The sequence below is a fragment of the Lepisma saccharinum genome, chromosome 16, assembly GCF_977018435.1.
Source record: "Lepisma saccharinum chromosome 16, izLepSacc3.1, whole genome shotgun sequence".
Classification (NCBI taxonomy): Eukaryota; Metazoa; Arthropoda; class Insecta; order Zygentoma; family Lepismatidae; genus Lepisma; species Lepisma saccharinum.
The window spans coordinates 59,216,241-59,237,245 of record NC_139244.1 but is presented as its reverse complement, the minus strand read 5'-3'; the positions used below and the strand labels follow the sequence as shown (position 1 = coordinate 59,237,245).

General features: G+C 38.9%; 1 protein-coding gene across 1 annotated transcript in view; it reads left to right on the top strand.

Annotated features, from left to right (window-relative positions):
• The first annotated feature begins 3,306 nt into the window (after positions 1 to 3,306).
• The window catches only part of mRpL39 (mitochondrial ribosomal protein L39), a 40,373-nt gene continuing 22,674 nt past the window's right edge, over positions 3,307 to 21,005 (top strand). Inside the window, exons 1-4 of the mRNA XM_083137447.1 lie at positions 3,307 to 3,740; positions 8,985 to 9,179; positions 11,481 to 11,720; positions 14,170 to 14,231. Coding sequence (XP_082993573.1) covers positions 3,647 to 3,740; positions 8,985 to 9,179; positions 11,481 to 11,720; positions 14,170 to 14,231 — 591 coding nt within the window. The 5' untranslated portion in view covers positions 3,307 to 3,646. The remainder of the gene's footprint in view (positions 3,741 to 8,984; positions 9,180 to 11,480; positions 11,721 to 14,169; positions 14,232 to 21,005) is intronic.

Genomic DNA, 21,005 nt, shown 5'->3' with positions numbered 1-21,005 from the left:
TACATAGGGTGTCATCGTCATCTACGGACATTTCACAGCATGTAGAGGAGGACAAGGTGAACGACTTTCCTTGATAACGGTTTGTTCTTTGAGGTCTCATTTTGACTGTACGAGCCCTAAAGAAAGGAACATGTTTATCCTGTATCCTTGCAGCCATGCATCACATTCATGCTTGCCACTAGCATTTTTTTCTACTGGAAAACTACAACATCTTTAGTTCACTATTTACAGATGGGAAAGAATCACCCTCAGGTTTTGAATATCTCTGAATAAGACTTAGCGATTCTCTAATGCAAGGGTATCAAACATGATAAGCAACATTGCGTGAATTAAGCGAAAGGGTTAAAATCAGGAATTTCTCTGCTGGTTTGATCCCACTTCAATAGAGTATTAACGTCTTAAGTATGTTGGCAACAATGAATCTGTAGTGCATAGTTGCATAAAATAAGAGAATAAGAAAATGTGACAGCATTAGGCTAAACATTTGTATCTTTTTTAATTGTGTGTTTCTGTTTTGCTACTTTTGGCTAGTTGCAATGATGAATTGACACATAGCGAACTGGGACTCAAACACAGTCTTTGGTGACTAGGTCGTGAGTGGCCTTTCCACCACCTAGGGCTTGAGGATAGTAACACACTATGTAAAGGTTGAGGTATAACAGTAGAGAATAACTAATTAATTGGGAAAAAAATATGATTTCATGCTACATATTGTAGCAGACATTGTTGTTTCACTAAAGTAGCTTTCATTGAAGTACAGTAGATGTATAGTAGGCCTACAATTGAGTTTCAGTACATTTAAGCAGGGTTGTTAAAGGTTCAGATGGATTCCGCTGCAGGACCAGAAAAAAAGGTTCCTGGACCGTATTTAAATTGATTCGGAAAAAAGGTTCCTGGACCGAATTGAAATACTTTACAGATAAAAAGGTTCTTTATGGTCCAGAATCCATTTACGTTTGCTGATTTTCTCTCCTGGACTGAAATTGAATTTATTTAAAATTTCTGGACCTTGAACAACCCTGCATTTAAGTTCACAGTAGCTGATAGTTAGAAACAGTAGTATTTGCAGATGAAATTTTCAATTGATTTTACAATTGGAAGCAATTAGTTCCAGAACATACAAACTTACAATTGGATATAATTCCCCAATTGGAAATTGTCCTGCACTTCCAATTGGTTTCAGTTGAGATTCTGATTGAACCCAATTCATTCCAATACCTTTATTGGGCATCCAATTGAATCCACTTCATTCCAGTTGAAACCAATTCAAACCAATTGAAAATTCAATTGGGACCAGGCTGTTTAATACTCGATCATTTCTCCAATTATTTGCACAGGTGCATTCCATTCTTTTTTTGAATGAGGGGAGGCTTCACACAGCCAAATATTTTTTCGTGATCCCTTGTATTTTTTTGTTCAAAACATTTTTTTAAAAATTAGGTTATGTATAATACACATGTATTTAAAAAAAATACTATTTGGGAAATTGTTTAAATGATAGTCACTCCTTTTTTGGACTTTGAGGTGGATGCGTCTTCAGCCCCAAAAGCCGTCATCCCCTGGCTGCGCGGACTCCAGTCTTGAGAGATAGATAATAAAGCGGAGGTAGGACTTTATTCATTGAAAATTTGTCACTCAATGAAATGCTGATTGGAAGGACTTGACCACCCACCCACTAACAAAAGTGTTGTTGACGCATTGGTTAAATTTGGGGTTAGTGGACCTCAGTATTATCATTCATAATTTTAAAGATACCATTTCTTTTGGATAGAGAACTCATATTTCTTAAATATTTTTTCATGAAACAAGAACTATTTTGTTAATACTTCTCAAAGATTGTGTGTGAAGGGGGGAGGGGGTATAAGGGACACAGGGGGATTCTATCCCCCCAGGCTAAGAAAAACCATAAAGCACCCCCCCTCCCCCCCAGCTACCATTGTCTTCATGTTGATCCACATAAGGATCCTTCTTTCTATTCCCTAACTCAAACAAGCTAATTCGCAGCTAGGAATTTTCACATCGAGCACTAACACTGTATACCCTGCGTGGTGGAATAGGAGCTTCTGGACCGGGTAAAGGGATAATTGCCCCTAGGATCCACCTCCTGAGTGGTTTGGCCCCTTTGAAGAAAAAATTAACAGGTATGGACAATGTGGGAAATTTATCTCAGATCTTATTTCAATTTCATATTGAGACTTGGGCCCCCCTTTGAAAATATTTGCTGGGAAGTTACATTTTAAATATGTGTAAAACTAATATTACTGGTAAAGAAAGGTCATGAATTATCATGACACTATCTGTTGAATTTCTGGGATTATATAAAATTTCATGAGCATCAAGAGAGAACATAGTGGACCCCATCACCTCCCCCTCCCTCTGCATTGCAGATTGCAGGGCCAGCTTTATGCCACTGGTCTAGAAATTAGCTTGAAAACCAAATCTAAAGTTGAGAGACATTTCATGCAAGGTAGGCACTGTTGATACCTTTTACAGTACCTGCTTGAAATACCTTGAAAGAGAGAAAACTTGCTTTACTGGAGCAGAAAAATTTAAATGGGATCTGATGCAGAGTACACCTATTTTGGTTTGATACTCAAAATAGTATTTATTATTATCCGGGTCCTGTAGCAGAGTGGTTGCACATCGCGCGATGGCAGGGGTTACAGGTTTGAATCCTGGTCTGGGTATGGATGTTTGTGAGTGTCCATTCATCAATTTCACTCATCCCCCATCTTCACAATTAGCCTAAAGTGGCACAAAAGGCGGAATAGAATAAATCAATCAATCAATGAAACAAATGAATTATTGATCACTGTCCCATAGGAGAGAAAAATGTGCTGTGAGTGACTGATTGATCCAGCGATTCAGCAAACAAAAATGCGAACTTCTAGTCAAGAATCAAAGCTGTAGCTTGATTTTGTAGTGCTCTGTACTAACAACTAAGGTAACATGTTAGCAGTGGTGTCGATTGGCTTCCAAGACAAGGGGGGGACAAAGACAGTATATTTTCCTTTGTATATAAGGTTTAGCATAATCCGGGGGAAAAGTGGAGTGGGCAACTGCCCCCTCGTGCCCCTAATCATCGCTACTGGACGTCACCAATAGTTTAAATTTTCTGAGCACAAAGCGCAGAAGCGAACGCGTTGATAAAGATGGCCGTGGTTGAACTCGTACGACTTTTGGAACGCACACCTTGATATTTGGGAGAACCAGGTCTTACAAATTGTCCTGTCCAGTGTCGAATGCAAATCTGATCACACTTTTACAAAATACTAAAAACAAACTTCTCACAGATGGATTAGTAACTTTACTGCTATAATACATAATCTAGATATGATTTAAAACAATGTGAAGTAATGAAAATGTATTTGTATTTGTTTTCTTTGTTGCAGTGCATTGCGGATGAGGGCAATTAATAAGACCAATGTACTTTTCATGTGGTACACGCGAATGAGTTAACGTCTAACTACATTCTTATTTATTTTCACGAAATTCTGTTGTAAACAATTAAGAAACAGTAATTAAAGATAAAAATGAGAAAGTAATGATTCTATCTTTTAAATTACTAGAAATACATTGTTTAATGGAATGACCAATCTGTGAATAATATTTAAAAAAAGTTATTATTACAGTTGGTAAACTCGATATGAAGTGCCACCGGTCTTGGAAGATCTGTGTATCGAAGTTACAGAAATTTGTGGTAAACAGGAGTGGTGCAAGCTGTTCATCTCATAACACCAGTAAGTTTAGACACGAACATACGTAGAGAATTTCGGTACTATTATAGTTTGGGTGAGACACCTATAAATCATATATTTCGCACTTTTTTACATTGCTAACGTACTATTTCGAAATGCGGAACATTTCCTAAGGTGAAATAATGCATTTCTAACTAAGATAATGGGTCTATTTCTTACATTTACAAGTACTTACTGTTACTTGTTATTTAGATTCTGTAACACATTATGGCGGGCGATAACGTACTGGTTCAGGGCGCTTTGTGCGAGTGTTTTGTCGATTTATGCAGTGTTGCAACCTCGTTCACCGGAAAATACCTACTTTCTTGCCTGGATTTGAAATTATGCGGTAAGAATTTACAATATAGAGAAAGTCTCCAATTTCGTTAATTTTCGGTATACTAACTAATTTTGGCCTCCTAATCATGAATCTGTTGTAAAAAACCGGGGGTCATGTCTGGAAATTGTACAAAAATTGTTCGTTAGCGCCAAAAGCCATCCACGGGTAGGCCCACAAACCATTAACGTTAGCCCCAAAAACCATCCACGGGTAGCCCCACAAACCATCCATGGGTAGCCCCAAAAACCATCCATGGGTAGCCCCACAAACCATTGACGTTAGCCCCAAAAACCATCCACGGGTAGCCCCACGAACCATTCACACGAGGTTAGGTTAGGCCTGTTAGGTTAGGTTCCATTAGCACTCATTTCACCCCTAAATTCATCGAAAAAATAGGGATCGTACTAGAATTGAACATCATAAATCATTTTCTTGTAAAACAACGGCGTGGTTGGACACAATGACAGGAGATTACATTTTTGTTCGTAAAACTACGCATATACACCTATATATAAAAAAAATTCAATTGGCTTTTTTTCAAATTTTCAGATGTGACCCCCGGTTTTTTTCAACAGATTCGTGATTAGGAGGTCAAAATTAGTTAGTATACCGAAAATTAACAAAATTGGAGACTTTCTCTATAATGTAAATTCGCTCCGTGAATACATGTTGTTTTCTGCGAAAATCTCTGTCCGACACGTTGTTTCTGCTGCCGCCATTTGCTTTCTGCACGAGAGCACAATGCTCTGTGTGTTAAGATGACATAACCCCATAGTCAGTGTTTCAAACTCGCCGTGTTTTCACTAGAACATGACGTGTCGAGTATTTTCAATTTTTCTGACTATGGGGTTATGTCATCTTAACACACAGAGCATTGTGCTCTCGTGCAGAAAGCAAATGGCGGCAGCAGAAACAACGTGTCGGACAGAGATTTTCGCAGAAAACAACATGTATTCACATTAAAATGGATCAAAACTATATTCACGAACTTCCACAACTCTACAGAAAATGATTTCCGTAAGTACTTTCTCCTGTAAATTTGAAGAAATCTGTCTCCCTTATGCTATAATGTTACCTGAATTTCTTTAGTTTTAGTTTTTAAATCAACATAAAACAGTAGGTATTTTATTTCATCTTGCAATCTATTTCAGCCGGAAATCAATTCCCGTTGCTTCAATTTAAGCGAAAACGTAACCATGCTGTTTTTTTAACTATGTTTGCATAACCTAACCTAACCTTCCATGAATCGTCCGTGGGGCTATCCGGGATTGGTTTTTGGGGATATTCGTGGATGGTTATACGATCCCAAATGGTTTTTGGGGCTATCCGTGAATGGTTTGTGGGGCTCGCACCATGACATGCGTTTCGTAACACTTCGAGAAATGGCTTATTTTAGTGTAGAAAATGTTTCTAATCATGTGAAAACTTTCATGGCACCTTCAAATATTTTCCGCAATACACAATTGGTAAATACAAAGCATACGAAACACAAAATATCCGATTTTAAAGTGTCTCCAATATAACGAACTGATACCTAAATGAGCCCCCCCCCCGTACGAAGTCATTTCAAAGATTCTAGTATAGTTGACGGTAACAGTTTGGGCCCAAGTTCCTTTTGTTTTATTGCGATTTCATCATGCTACGAATGCAATTTTTACATGGTTCGATTTCGATGTACATCTGTTAACACATACTGCGGAGTTTTAGCGATTACTTAAGGTTTTGTTATATATATTCTTTCGTGGTTATGTTTGGTTTCCTAGGCATTAAAATGAAGTCCCTAAATGCATTCTACTAAGGTTCCTATTTACTTCTACATTCATTCCCACGCTTCTACGATATTTACTGTCGCTTGTCGACGGAGAATATCTTGTCCATGAGAAGTGCGTAAGGTAATTTTGAAGTTGTTTTTTCAACATAAATAACTTTTTTTCGAGTCCAAACAGTGCTCATTACTTTAAGGAAGGTTCAAATTTCATGTGACAATGATTTCCAAAATTCTACGATAATTACAGTCGGGACGCGCTAGCAACCGGTGTGGAACCACCCGCTCTGGTAGTGACGCGCTGTTGCCGGATTGACTTACTTCAGGATTTTCGCGAGCCCGCAGAAACACGTGTAGAATTAAACATCTGGTTAGACATATAACAACGGGACACTCCCATTGTTCTCAGTCCGACTCTGTTCATATTTGAAGGAACAACGTTAATAGGCGGAGAGCTTTTGGCTGAGTGAAGTGCATTTTTTATTTTTATTTTTTTATTTTTTTAATATTCAGTCTGATTTCTGTATTGAATACTTTTGTGCGTGAGTGGGCGTTTGTGTGTGTTTTTGTAAGAGTTGTTTGGAGAAATTGTACTGCAATGTTGGAAAGAAGAAAGAAAGTAATTGGTAGCTTCCCAAATTATCTCACTTCACACACCCACATGTGCCTCCCCGATGGTCCATTCCAGATCAGCTGTAGTGTGCATAAAGTGCACTTAAAACACCAACTCAATCAATCAATCAATTCACACACAATTGATTTGTTCTTGATAAATTCTTCTTCGTAATACAGTAACTCAGTTCTGTGAAATTCTGTTTGAGGTAAATTTTTGTAGGTTCCGCAAAATATAATTTAAAAACGTGTTAACGAAACGAAGTTGTACGTAATTTGCCCTAATTTTCAAGAAATGCATTAAGTTCTGAATCACATCGTTGCATATAATTCACTTGCGAACCCGTGAATAAGAATGTAATTTCTTTCCTTGCTAACTCTATACCAGAATATATTCTGGTAACATCGTCACCTTGTAGTCAAGAGGTTCCAGGTTGGATACCTGGTGGAGGCACAGAGTTGTCCGAATCCCACTTTAAACTGTAGGTCCAATTCCGATTATCCTTTCTGTGCATAAAGTGGACATAAAAAGAAACTCAATCGAGCAATGTACAAATCTGATGTGTAAAAACCAAACATTTTGCCTATTTTATGAATTGTAATATTAAATTCTGAAGTGTCAGAGTATGTTATACGACGCACGCTTTTAGAAGCGATATCGGGCGGGGCCACGCAGAGGGTGTGTGTGGTGATCAGCCAATGGCAGGAATGCAACGTTGTACAGTTAGGAGACTGTGGCGCGGAAGTTAAAAGCCGTGTTCTGTATTTTTCTTGCACGCAAGAAGTTTTCATAAAACTTGCTACTTTAAGGTTCATCATAAGATGGAAAAAGACATTTTGAACCTGACTGTCCAAGTCCCATGAATTTCCGTCGCCTACAGCCGGAGTTATCGTTCCTTGAAGAAACAAGGGAAACATCACCTTTCATTTCCTTCCGCCTGTTTTTTCGTTGCCACTGTGTTGACGCAGCTGAGTTGTTGTGTCTAGGGAAGACTGTGGGTGTCAAATTCGTCTCGATATAAACAATGATCCTTCATTGTTCTGGGCATTCTCGAACATTGAAAGTCTGGGTCAGTTTGAGTTCAGCGTTTTCGTAGCAAAGCTGATGTAAAACTATTCGCTTATCGTTCACTCGTGCGCCACGAAGAACAGTTTGTGAAAAGATTAAATACAGCCTTTTCGTGCAATAGTGTGTGTTCCGTGTGTTATTTTTATTTTGCATAATGTCACTCTCGAAACCTAGCACCAGTAGTACAGGCACCAAGGGTGCAAAATCTACTAATTAACCTCCAGGAGAGTGACTCGGAAATGAGTGACACGGAGACCAAGGAAGACGACGAGAGCGGTGATGATGACCTGGCAGTTCCTCTACAATAAATACCTTCAAGCTTCTTTCAGGTATGGGTTTCTCGTATATGCTACAGTGATATGACATTATAATCCTGTGTAGAAATATCCACTACATTATTTCACTATACTCATATATACTGTGCATGCATTATCAAAATAATGGACACATCGAGAATCTTCTGTCCTTCCCTTGCGTTAGCATTTAGTTTGGCAACAGCGCAGTAGCACTGGCTGGGTATTGGCCGAACTCGTGTTCCTTCTAAAAGCGTACGCCGTATAGTGCAGTACTATTCAAACTGTGCGGCGGGGGCATGGAAGTTTCTAAAGGGAGGCGCGAGAACGTTCAGAAAAAAAAATAATCTGAAACTTCAAAATGTGTTGATGAGAAATATCAATTTCTTCTTCTGCATTGTCGCAACTCACATTGGTTGTCCATCGACAATGTCATCTCCCATGTTATTGAACTAAGACAGGAACTGTAGTTACTCGTGTCTTTTAGAAGCAAACCATACCAATGCTGAGAAGTTCATTAATAGTGCCTTTGTAGGGAAATTGGCACACACATTTAATGTTCTGAATGTATCTATACAAGGTACTGTACAAGGGACAACTATCACACAAGGTGTCAGCCTTCGAAGGAGGCAAGTTGCTGGTTTGTAGGGGAAAGATTAAACATGAAAGCATTGAAGATTGCTATCGTGTACATTCATCATGTTGTTAGATGAAAGAGGACTACAGTTAAATGAAGAAATCCAAAGATTGCTGTATGCCTGTTTTTAACATCTATTATCCAGCTTTTCTTACTGTCTGTATTTATCCTTTTTGTCTCGTATCGCAGAATGAAATGACACTAGCTATTAACATTAAATCACACACATTATATTTTCATTACTTGTATGTGTACGAACAGTAAACGAACACAAAAAGAGATTTTATGTTTATATCTTTCTTGGTCACTTCACATGCATTTATCTAATACTATTATTGAGGGGAGGCACGTGTGGATTTTGGTAGCGGAGGGGAGCCATGACAGCTAAAAGTTTGATAACCCGTGTGTTAGTGTATCATTTATCTACTGTTTGATAAAACATAAACATTATTGATCATCTGTGATTTAATATCATAGCACAATTGCCGTAGAATGTACACCTATACTTTCACACACATCATTTTCTTGTAGGGTATTTCAGTTCATCAGCAGTGAATAATGAAGAGATTCAGAAACGGAGGAGTCAGCTCTTCTCACAGGAGCAAGCAAGGCAGAAAAGCAATGTTGGCAGGATAGAGAAGATAGAAGTCAGATACGTAGGGCTTCCGGAAGAGCAGAGTTTTGTTATGAACAAAGGGATTTCAACACCACATAATTGTGCTCAACGTAAGTTTTTCTTATACTATTTTATCATTCTAAAAGTATATTGTCACTTTGTTACATGGGGTTATTAAGGAAGTTAATGTTCTTGTTAAAGTTCTTGTTCTTCATGGAATGTGCAATTTTGTATCAGATAAGTAGAATATTGGTTATTGTTTGCTAATTTTATATCGGTTCATCCGGGTCTTCCCCGATGACACAGTGTTAGCATCAATGCCTTGTAATCAAGGGTCCTGGGTTCGATACCCAGTGGAGGCACATAGTGGTTCGGATCCCACTTTAAACTGTAAGTACAGTCCTGATTAGCCTTACTGTGCAAAAAGTGGACTTAAAACACCAAATCAACCAACCAACCATATCAGTTCATCCCTATTAACTATGCTATGTTTAGCCTGCAGTGAATATAATTTTTTCACAATATTTGTAAATCTGAATTTGATACAAGTAAAAAAAATGTTTAAAAAATATTGCATTTTTTGCAACTGGGGCCATTGCTTTCATACTTCTACTAAAAAAAATATCATGTGTATACAGAATGTAACTTTACAATTTGGCACACACATGAGAAAATGTAGGAATTCCAGCAATAATACAGGCTCAAGCAGGACCCGAACCTGGGTTCACGCAGGTAAAACCTCGACAGTGAAAAATCAGCTGAAAGTAGTGCTGGCTCGGTAGCTTAGTTGCTAGATGAATGACAGAGACCCAGATCCAGTCTTGGCTGAATCTGCATTTTTCACGAACATTTCTAGAGTTAATGTAAGTAAGAATGATCTGGAAATTTATTTCAAAGTACATTGTTTTAAATATTCACATAACACTGTTCTGTAAAACGGAAATAGAAATAAAGGATATGTATGTACAGTTCTTGTCCCAAAATTTCTACATTTTGATCATTAACACTAGCTTACCCATGCCGTGCGAGAAACTTACCTCACAGGCCCACACTTTTTTTATCATTAAAATTCAAGAAACCATTTTGTGATTGAATTACTGCTTTCTTTGTTGATTATATATGTGCAGTTATTTATTAATTATAATAATTACAAAATTTACCATCATTAATAAGAAATAATTACCAATTATTGCATGGGTGTCACTCACATATTTTACCATTCACCAAACTCACAAAATCCATAATAATTTTTCATTAATGCTTTTTTGTTAACAGAGGTGCGGTTGTTTATTAATTATAATAATTACAAAAATTATCATCATTACCAACCAATTGTACACTCTCACTGGCATGATTGTCTCGAATGACACACATTCAAAGATGGTGCCACATATGCCCACCAAGTGCATTTTGCCTTCTATTTGCATTACATTTATGTTTTTATGGACAAAAGTAATGCAGAAATATTGGGAACACCCTAGGGAACAATAATTTTCATTTTTTGTAAGAAAAAATTTGCAGTTGAAAAATCAAAAATGTAACAGGTGGTGGGCCTGATAGGGTATGCTAGGGTTAAGAGGGGCATTTCACTAAAAGTGGTCCTACGCCATATAAAGACTCACTTTTGTTAATGCTTTTCATGCATTCATTGTATGTCATCATGCTCACGTTTTTTTTTCATTTGTTTGCAGACACCACAAAGTACTTCATAATTCTATGAAATCTGTTCATTATGAATATTTTAATCCAATCTCATGTCTAGAACCTTAAATTTTGTGTATAAAATGTCACACATGTATTGCTGAAATTCCCTAAGAATGGTTCAGACCATTAGTTAGGTAAGTGGGATTAACCCTTTTGTTGTGTCTTAGATAAACCCATGGAATGGCCTGAGAATGAAGCCAAAGTGTAGATATTTTGGAGCCAGCCTTTCTATTCTCTTATTTGAGAAAAGTCAGGAAATTTGTTTTGGCAAAGGAAACATTGTTCTTGAAACTTTGAGTAAAATTGTATGGTTGATTGAATTGAATTTATTTGGCATCACTTTTCTGCTACATTTGGGTAATCGTGACAATGAGAATGAGTGATGATGTGATTAAACTGATGAAGAGAGAGACAAAAAACATCCATGACCAGGCAGGAATTCAAACCCAGGACCCCTTACGTCGTAGCGCACTGTGCTAACCACTCTGCCACGGAGGTTAGCTAAATATAAATATATGGTATAATAATAATAATTACGACTGTGTCTGCTGTCTCAGTAAAAATCCCATTACAGTTACAGAACACACAGTTCTCAGACAAACCCATAACAATTTAAAGTGATATTCCATATTCAGTATTATTTTGTGTGTGTACATAAATGCACAGGGAGATTTCAAGCTTTTAATGTGAGGTACTTTTTGTTGCAGACATGTCAGAGATGTTGACAACTAGATCTGTTCTAGCTGAGGTGAATGGCCAGCTGTGGGATATGCATCGTCCACTGGAAGAAGACTGTGAGCTTAAGCTTCTGCACTCTAAGGAGAACGACCCGGTTCAAGTGAACAGAGCATTTTGGCGAAGTTGCTCCTTTATGCTGGGAGCAATAGTGGAGCAAAGCTTCAAGGACAATGTGGAAGTCAAACTGCATAGCTTCCCACCACCAAATGGTAAACTGCTGTTTCATTCTGAGAAATATGCATGCAGGGTTTCAGTATTTTGAACCCATTTCCAAATTATTCTTTAAAGAGTACTCAGGACAACAAGAGTGAAGCCAGTTAGAAAACACTAGATGATTATAACTACTTTTCCTGTTTTTGGTTAAAACTATGTTATATTTTACCTACGTGGAGTTTCATGTTGTGTGTTACTTCTTTGGTAGTTCCCGGCTGACACACTACCATCTACGCTCCAGATGCCGTACCCTTAGTGAATGAATGCCGTGAGCCTTTGAAATTAATCAGAAAAGACTATCCAATTGTGCAACATGGAAACACGAAACTTCACGTAGGTAATACTTGAACGGCGATTACTGCATCCATCATGAAAAGCATGCATACATTCAAAGCATGCCAAAATGTTGAGTTTTGTGTAAAGTCCACTTTATGCATAGATAGGTTAATTGGGACTGGATTTAAATTGGGATCCAAACTAGTGTGCAATGTACTTCCACCAGGTATTAAACCTGGACTGTGGTAACAAAGCATTACCACTATGCCATCAGGGAGGCACGTCAAAAGTTGAGAAAGAAGTAGAAGTAGAAATAGCTAATCAGGACTAGACATACAGTTTAAAATGATCCAAACCACTGCACAGTGTACCTCTACCAGGGATCAAAATACTTTCTCGTATTTTTCTTTCTACTATTTTTATACGTGCCCTTTGTTCATTGATATTTATGCACGAGAAAGAACATCAATCTTCTTCTTTCAGCCTCTTATGATTGATTGATTTCGTTTATTTTGCTTTGCATATCTTCCACTTTTGGCTAATCACGAAGATTAGGATGAGTGATGAAATTGCTGAAGGGACACTACTCACAAAGAACACCAACCCATGCCCAGGCTGGGATTCAAACCTGGGACCCCTAGCATTATAACATACTGTGCTAACCACTCTGCGACAGAGACTGGCCACTTAGCATCGGGCCACCCTGTTCTGTCCATTTTATCCACTTCTCTTGATCTCAGCTCATGCACTTCATTTCTTTCTTTGGTTTCCCACGCTGCAATCAGATTTTTTCTATCCTATCCTCCCATGTGTTCCTTGGCCTGCCATTTCCTACTCTACATAAATCCACATTTCTATCACTTGCGTGGCTTTCCTGTCTTCGCTCATTCTATTCACGTGCCCAAACTACATCAGCTGATGCTCCTGTGCCACCTCACACATTGTCTCGTTTTATTTTACCTCCCCTCCTATTCTCTCATTGCGTATCCCTATGCCTTCTAGTTTTCCGACCATTAGTCTGAGATATTTCATCTTTATAGCTGTTTATCCTGGAGTGGTTTTCTCTCTGTGACATATAATATGATGGGGACAAGGATTGAGTTGTAAAGTTGCAGTTTTGTTATTGTGTTGATCTCTCTTTTGCCCACAAGGGTGTTACTCATTTGGTAATATGCTGAATCTGCCTTCTTCGTCCTATTCATTACCTCCTGATCTATTCTCCCATCAGCGCTTAGAATAGTATCTACATATTCATGTTTTCTTTGAACATCTACAGGGTGATTCAGAATTCCTATTACACACTTCTAGGGGTTGTAGAGGGGACTTAGTAGATCAAGTTTTGACAAGGAACCCATGTCCGGAAACGTACCGTTTTGATACTACACAGATGACAAGATCACATAATTTTACATCTCCCACTTTACCTGCATCGCTACAAGAGCTGCTCGATGTGGTGACCCTGAAGTTCGTTGCAAACAGTGTACCTCCGAAGGATGTTTGCATATACACTCAAAAATACCTGGTGTGTGCTGAATCGTGTCTGCTGCAGTCAGAACTCGAGCAACCAGGTCTTCCTCCGACACTACGGGAGTCTCATAAACAAGACTCTTCATGTGGCCCCATACGAAAAAGTCAAGAGGAGTTAGATCCGGTGATCGTGGTGCCCAAGGAGTTGGTCCACCGCGACCAATCCATCTGTCCCCATATGTTTGATTGAGATGTTGTCGGAAGTCATGGGAAAAGTGTGCTGGTGCGCCATTATGTTGGAACCACATGTGCTGGTGCATGCTGCTACACATCGTCGAAGCACACAGGATTGTAAACAGCGAACTGTCTGGAGCCACGACTGAATAGCAACTGATGTGAAGGTCGAAGCACACCAGATTGTAAACAGAGGATGTTGGAAGCAGCACACATGACATCAGGTGACTGAAGACGTCACCCTCTGTCAATGTGGGTTGCCTACTGTGAAGCGGGAGATGTGAAATTATATGATCTTGTCATCTGTGTAGTACCAAAACTGCACTTTTCCAGACATGGGTTCCTTATCAAAACTTGACCTACTAAATCCCCTCTACAACCCCTCGAAGTGTGTAATAGGAATTTTGAATCATCCTGTATATTGATTGTATAAATAAGTATTAATTGAACACCTTTCTTCTTTCACAGTGAAGAGCGGGAGCTTTATATATGATGCTGATCTTCAAGTGGATAACTGGAAACCAACCAAAGTAAGTATACATAACTTTTTGTTCTTAGTCCATGAGCCAGGACTTCAAATTTAGGCGATCGGAATTATATGGATTCTCATATGATTTTTTTGCAAGGTGTCGATGCCTGGAACTGGAAAATGTGTGATAGCATTTTATATAATATTATTGAATTAGTAACCATAGCCGAAAAATAATGTTTTTTTCATATTTTTAATAAATACAGTGAAATCTCAGTTAAATGTTTTATGGGGGACAGAAGGGTAAAAACTTATAACTGAGAAAAACGTATTATTGAAATACAGGGTGTCCGGAATGGGACTGACTGTTTTTAAAAGTGTGTGGTTTTAATATGGTCAGAGATACATACATTTTGAAGGAAAACTCAAAAAGTTTTGTTCAGCAAATTTTCATAGTTGTACGACTACCGATGACGGCGCTAGTATCGCCAAAACGAAAATTATGGTCATTATCAATCTTGTGTAGAATTTAATTGGCAAATTCTAATCTTTTTGGCTTTTCGTTAGGCTTAATTTCAAACGTAATCGTTCGTGTACCACATCGTGCACAGTTGACCTTGGAATTCCCAGCTGCTTGCTCGCTGTGCGAATTGACTTCCTCAGGCTACGTGTGAAACACACTCTTATTGACTCCACCCGTTCGTCTGACACACGTGATTTACCACCACTGTGAGGTTTCACTACACACCCTGTCGATGAAAATTGTTCCTTCCACACGTGGATACTGTTGCTTGATGGAGGATCCTTGTGGTACACACATCGAAAGTTTCGTTGCACTTGAACAACACTTTTTGTCTCTGTAAACCACCACACGCATTGCGCCTTTTTAAGTACCGACGCCATTTTTCGTTTCGGCGATACTAGCGCCTTCATCGGTAGTCGTACAACTATGAAAATTTCCTGAGCAAAACTTTTTGAGTTTTCCTTCAAAATGTATGTTTTCTTTCTTCCCTATCTCTGCCCATATTAAAACCACACACTTTTAAAATCCGTCAGTCCCATTCCGGACACCCTGTATAATTAAAATTTTAAAATTAAGTACACAAAGAAAGAAAAGGAGTACTACATACGTACCAAAGTTTGATGTATTAGACTGATCTGTTATAAATCGTTATTGTAAATTCACAAATTCACGAGAAATAGACATTGAAGGCATCGGGGGATGAAAGGGGTACAAGCAAGCAATACCTGCTAATCCATTCATCCAAATTCCTGCAAAAAACCATGCTGAACATTAGGACGTTCATCTTGATCTTATGTTTACTGTAATTCTTGTTTCCCCGCTTTAAACGTTTTCCAAACCCCGCCGATGACAAAATTTGCCAGAAGCCTCTGTCCTGTATGCTTTTGAAGCAGCCTGTGCATTCACAATGCGACCTTGAACTCCTGCCGTACAATTGGGGAACAAGCAAACTATTGCTGCTTTCTCTAGCATTTTAACACATTCTAAAAGCGTGACTCAGGTGTTCCTGTTGCACCTCCCCCCTCCCACAAAAACGTATGCAGACAATTAAGAACATGGCGCAATCACTATTCCCATCTAGTAGAAGGGGGAAGGAGAGAGGGAGCGGGAGAGAGGAACTTGCTTGAAAAACTATCCTCTCTTGTTTGCTGGGAGAAAAGTAAGAATAATTTGCCAATCCTGGTTATCCAATATTGGTTTAGGAACAAGTGAAAAAGTCGCTAATCTCCTCTCACAAGAGATAATTAATCTGCAACTGCTGTGCAGGGCCAGTGGCATGCCTAGGAATTTTGAAAGGAAGGGTTTAAGTATACTTTTCTTTTAGTAGTCAGCCCTATTTTTTCCATATTTTCCTACCCATAACGTTCTTTTTTTAGGAATACTGGGCCAAGGGGGGGGGGGGGGGTATGATCCCACCAACCCCCTTGGGCATGCCATTGTGCAGGACTATTCACGAAGCAGCCTTCTTTTTATTGCTCAATGTCCCTTACAATACAATAATCCTTCCTCCTTTCTTTCTGTAACTTGGTTCAGGAATATGCAAGCTGCTGACTAATAAAAACATGAATGCTAGTCCAGCTTTTCTTGTCTTCAACAAGTGCTTTATCTTTAAAATGCACAGAACATTCTATTCCGCCACCTGTGCGTTGGTGCTAGTCTGTCTGAAGGGAGTCTGCGACGGGCGCCAGTGTTATGTCTAGCTCTTACAAAGCATTCCCTTGCCGATATCGCTTCTGACAGAATGACTCATCCAACATAAAGGATGCAATTTTTCGTTCTTGTCTTGCCTTCTGATAAACAAAACCCTAACTCTTATCTTTGGGACAACACATGATTAATCCTTTTGAACACTAGAGTGGCGTGCCCAGAATATTCGGGGGGGGGGGGGTTACGTATACATTTCTTTCTTGCTTTCCAGATGGCATCGTGGTAACGTCGTCGTTTTTTTTATCAAGGGGTTCCGGATTAGATACCCGGTGGAGGCACATGGTTTGGATCCCACTTTAAACTGTAGGTCCAGTCCCAATTAGCCTACTGTGCATAAGGTGGACTTAAAACCTTTAGCGGACGGAGTCTTGTGTGCCTATATTCCCATTGAAGCCGCCACCCTTGTAAGCGTGCGCTTTTCAGTCTTGCCACTAGTACAAAAAAAGTCGTAGCTTCAGAGGATATGTAATGCTTGTGTCGCCACTTGCAAAAAAAAACTGAAATTACAGCGTTCGGAAACTTTGCTTATTTACGGAATCTTGCTTCTGGCATCCGCCCTATGGACGCTGGGTGGACCACATTTTGAGGGAAGCACAACAAAAGACCATTCTATGAGGATATGTAATGCTTGTGTCGCAACTTTGAAAAAAACAAAAACGACTGAAATCACGGCATTCAGAAACATTGCGTAATTATGGAATGTCGCTTCTAGAGTCGACCCTATGGATGCTGGATGGACCAAATTTTGAGGGGAGCACAACGAAAGACAACTCTATGAGGATATGTAATGCTTGTGTCGCAACTTGGAAAAAAAAAAACCTGAAATTACGGCGTTCGGAAACTTTGCTTAATTACGGAATCTTGCTTCTGGCATCCGCCCTATGGATGCTGGGTGGACCACATTTTGAGGGAAGCACAACAAAAGACCATTCTATGAGAATATGTAATGCTTGTGTCGCAACTTTGAAAAAAACAAAAGCGACTGAAATCACGGCATTTGTAAATATTGCTAAATTATGGAATTTCGCTTCTAGAGTCGACCCTATGGATGCTGGATGGACCAAATTTTGAGGGGAGCACAAAGAAAGACAACTCTATGAGGATATGTAATGCTTGTGTCGCAACTTGGAAAAAAAAAAAACCTGAAATTACGGCGTTCGGAAACTTTGCTTAATTACGGAATCTTGCTTCTGGCATCCGCCCTATGGATGCTGGGTGGACCACATTTTGAGGGAAGCACAACAAAAGACCATTCTATGAGGATATGTAATGCTTGTGTCGCAACTTTGAAAAAAACAAAAGCGACTGACATCACGGCATTTGTAAATATTGCTAAATTATGGAATTTCGCTTCTAGAGTCTACCCTATGGATGCTGGACGGACCAAATATTGAGGGGAGCACAACGAAAGACAACTCTATGAGGATATGTAATGTTTGTGTCGCAACTTGGAAAAAAAACCCTGAAATTACGGCGTTCGGAAACTTTGCTTAATTACGGAATCTTGCTTCTGGCATCCGCCCTATGGATGCTGGGTGGACCACATTTTGAGGGAAGCACAACAAAAGACCATTCTATGAGGATATGTAATGCTTGTGTCGCAACTTTGAAAAAAACAAAAACGACTGAAATCACGGCGTTCAGAAACATTGCGTAATTATGGAATGTCGCTTCTAGAGTCGACCCTATGGATGCTGGATGGACCAAATTTTGAGGGGAGCACAACGAAAGACAACTCTATGAGGATATGTAATGCTTGTGTCGCAACTTGGAAAAAAAAAACTGAAATTACAGCATTCGGAAACTTTGCTTAATTACGGAATCTTGCTTCTGGCATCCTCCCTATGGATGCTGGGTGGACCACATTTTGAGGGAAGCACAACAAAAGACCATTCTATGAGGATATGTAATGCTTGTGTCGCAACTTTGAAAAAAACAAAAGCGACTGAAATCACGGCATTTGTAAATATTGCTAAATTATGGAATTTCGCTTCTAGAGTCTACCCTATGGATGCTGGACGGACCAAATATTGAGGGGAGCACAACGAAAGACAACTCTATGAGGATATGTAATGCTTGTGTCGCAACTTGGAAAGAAAAAAACCTGAAATTACGGCGTTCGGAAACTTTGCTTAATTACGGAATCTTGCTTCTCGCATCCGCCCTATGGATGCTGGGTGGACCACATTTTGAGGGAAGCACACTAAAAGACCATTCTATGAGGATATGTAATGCTTGTGTCGCAACTTTGAAAAAAACAAAAGCGACTGAAATCACAGCGTTTGTAAATATTGCTAAATTATGGAATTTCGCTTCTAGAGTCTACCCTATGGATGATGGACGGACCAAATATTGAGGGGAGCACAACGAAAGACAATTCTATGAGGATATGTAATGCTCGTGCCACAACGTGGAAAAAAGAAGAAGAAGAAAAAGTAAAACTGAAATGGCGCCATTCGGAAATTTTGCGTAATTACGGAAAAATTCAAAATTTTGGATTTTGCCCCTGCTCATCCCCTAGACTCTTTATTGTCGGAAGTTACTTAAAATGTTGCTTTTTGTTCATTCTTACATTTAGAATTTAAATTTTTAAAAAAGATGCATAGTAACAAGTGGGAAAAAGTGCTTATTTCAAATGGCGCTTGCTGAAAGAAAAAGGCACACAGTGTATGATCGCTGCTTTACTTCAAAAACATTCACACTTTAAAAATAAGTCATAGTATTTAATAATTTGTTTCTCTGCGATTTCGTTTAGCATAATAAAAAGTACTGCAACATCTTTGTCTTCAGCAACCATATTATCTTAAAATATGAAGGTAATAAAACCCAATGGAACTCCCCCTTCCTGCAGGCTGCTGTTGACTCCCCTCCCTTTCTTCAGCTTGTTTGTAATGTTGAGGACAGGCTGGGAAGTGTGGCGCCAATGACTTGTCTGACAGCTTGAAAGATATCAATCTCCGATCTGCTTCAGGCAGATACGACTTGCCGAAGGCAATGCAAAGAACAAAAGCAGGATTATTTAGCTCAGGCCAATCTTGTTCAAGGGTGCATAGCCCCTCCCCTTCTCTCTGATGCAAGCAACAAAAATAGAATTCCAAGTCGAGAGTCTGGTCCCATGGTTGCAGCTGATAAGAAAACCTGTATGAGAATCGGTGGCAGATGTTATCGTCATGGAAATCTTGAACTCCAAGAGCAGCATTCTTTTCAGCAAGTCGAGTCAAAAATGTATAACTGAAGTCTTTTCCTTGTTGGGACTGAACTCGTCGAATGTATAACTGGAAAAATCGTATATCTGAAAATCGTATAACTGAAATATAATAGCACGCAGCCTTATGGGAATTGGCAGGGACCACCAGAAAAAAACGTACTAACGAGAAAAACATACTATCGCGAAACGTATAATTGCAATTTCACTGTACCATAAAAATTCATCACAATATTTCAATAAATAAATTTAATTTGAATAGACTTATTAAATTCAATATTATTTTATAATTATAATTATTAAGGGTAATAATAATATAATATAAGATGTGAGCGAGTTACTAAATATAGATCCGCGAAACTTACTTGTAAATGTTCTATTAATTTCGGTGGCCTCTGCTACCATCTACTTGGGAACTCGATGCATTGATGCATCCCAAGTGGATGGTGGCAGAGGCCACCGAATTTAGTAGAACATTTACAAGTAAGTTTCGCGGATATATCTTTAGTAACTCACTTACGTCTTATATTATCAACTGCGTTGTTTATTCCCCTCAACATGCATTAATATAATCCCTATAATAATAATAAAAATGTATTTATTGCTTATATACTGACAGATTAAATTCAAAAGTTTTACTTACAATTTTCAATAATAATGGTGGCTAAATCTTAAATACACATGTATCTTGTAATTTGACATAAACAACATTTTATTATTTACATTCATCATCATCATCTGAATAGGTGTCATCACTCATTGATTTTCACATGTGGGTAGTGTACACTTTCAAGTGCACCTGATGTTATTTAGACAGAAGATGCAGTTTGTAGTTTCTAATGGATTGGTTGGTTGATTGATTTGGTGTTTCAAGTCCACTTTGTGCACAATAAGGCTAATTGGGACTGGACCTACAGTTTAAAGTAGGATCCGAACCACTATGTGCCTGTACCGGGTATCTACAAGGTGATGATGCTACCACTGCACCGTGTGGGAGGCAGTTCTAATTGAGTTGCAATCTAGTTGATCTAACACAGTTTGAGGTGCTGGCTGCCACTCCATCCAGTCCATTACCAGCTCCTTTGCTCCATCGTGTTTTTTCAATGTCCACCTTCTCCCACTTGGACTAGGCATACATGGATCATTCAGAAGACATCTCTTGCTTACAGCTGCTAGATAATGGCATGTTAAGCATGTTTCTTGAGACAGTTCATCCAAGGTGTAAGTTGAGAAATGTCTATCTCACCCTTCTTTGCACATAATAGATGACAAGCCGTGTCATTTACACAATGTACGGAAGATTTTGGAGCATAGAGTTAGCACGAGAACTACAATTTGCCCATTACCTTCTCATTGAGATCCCATTGATCTCCAAGGCTGCAAAAATATTTCCTGTGTAT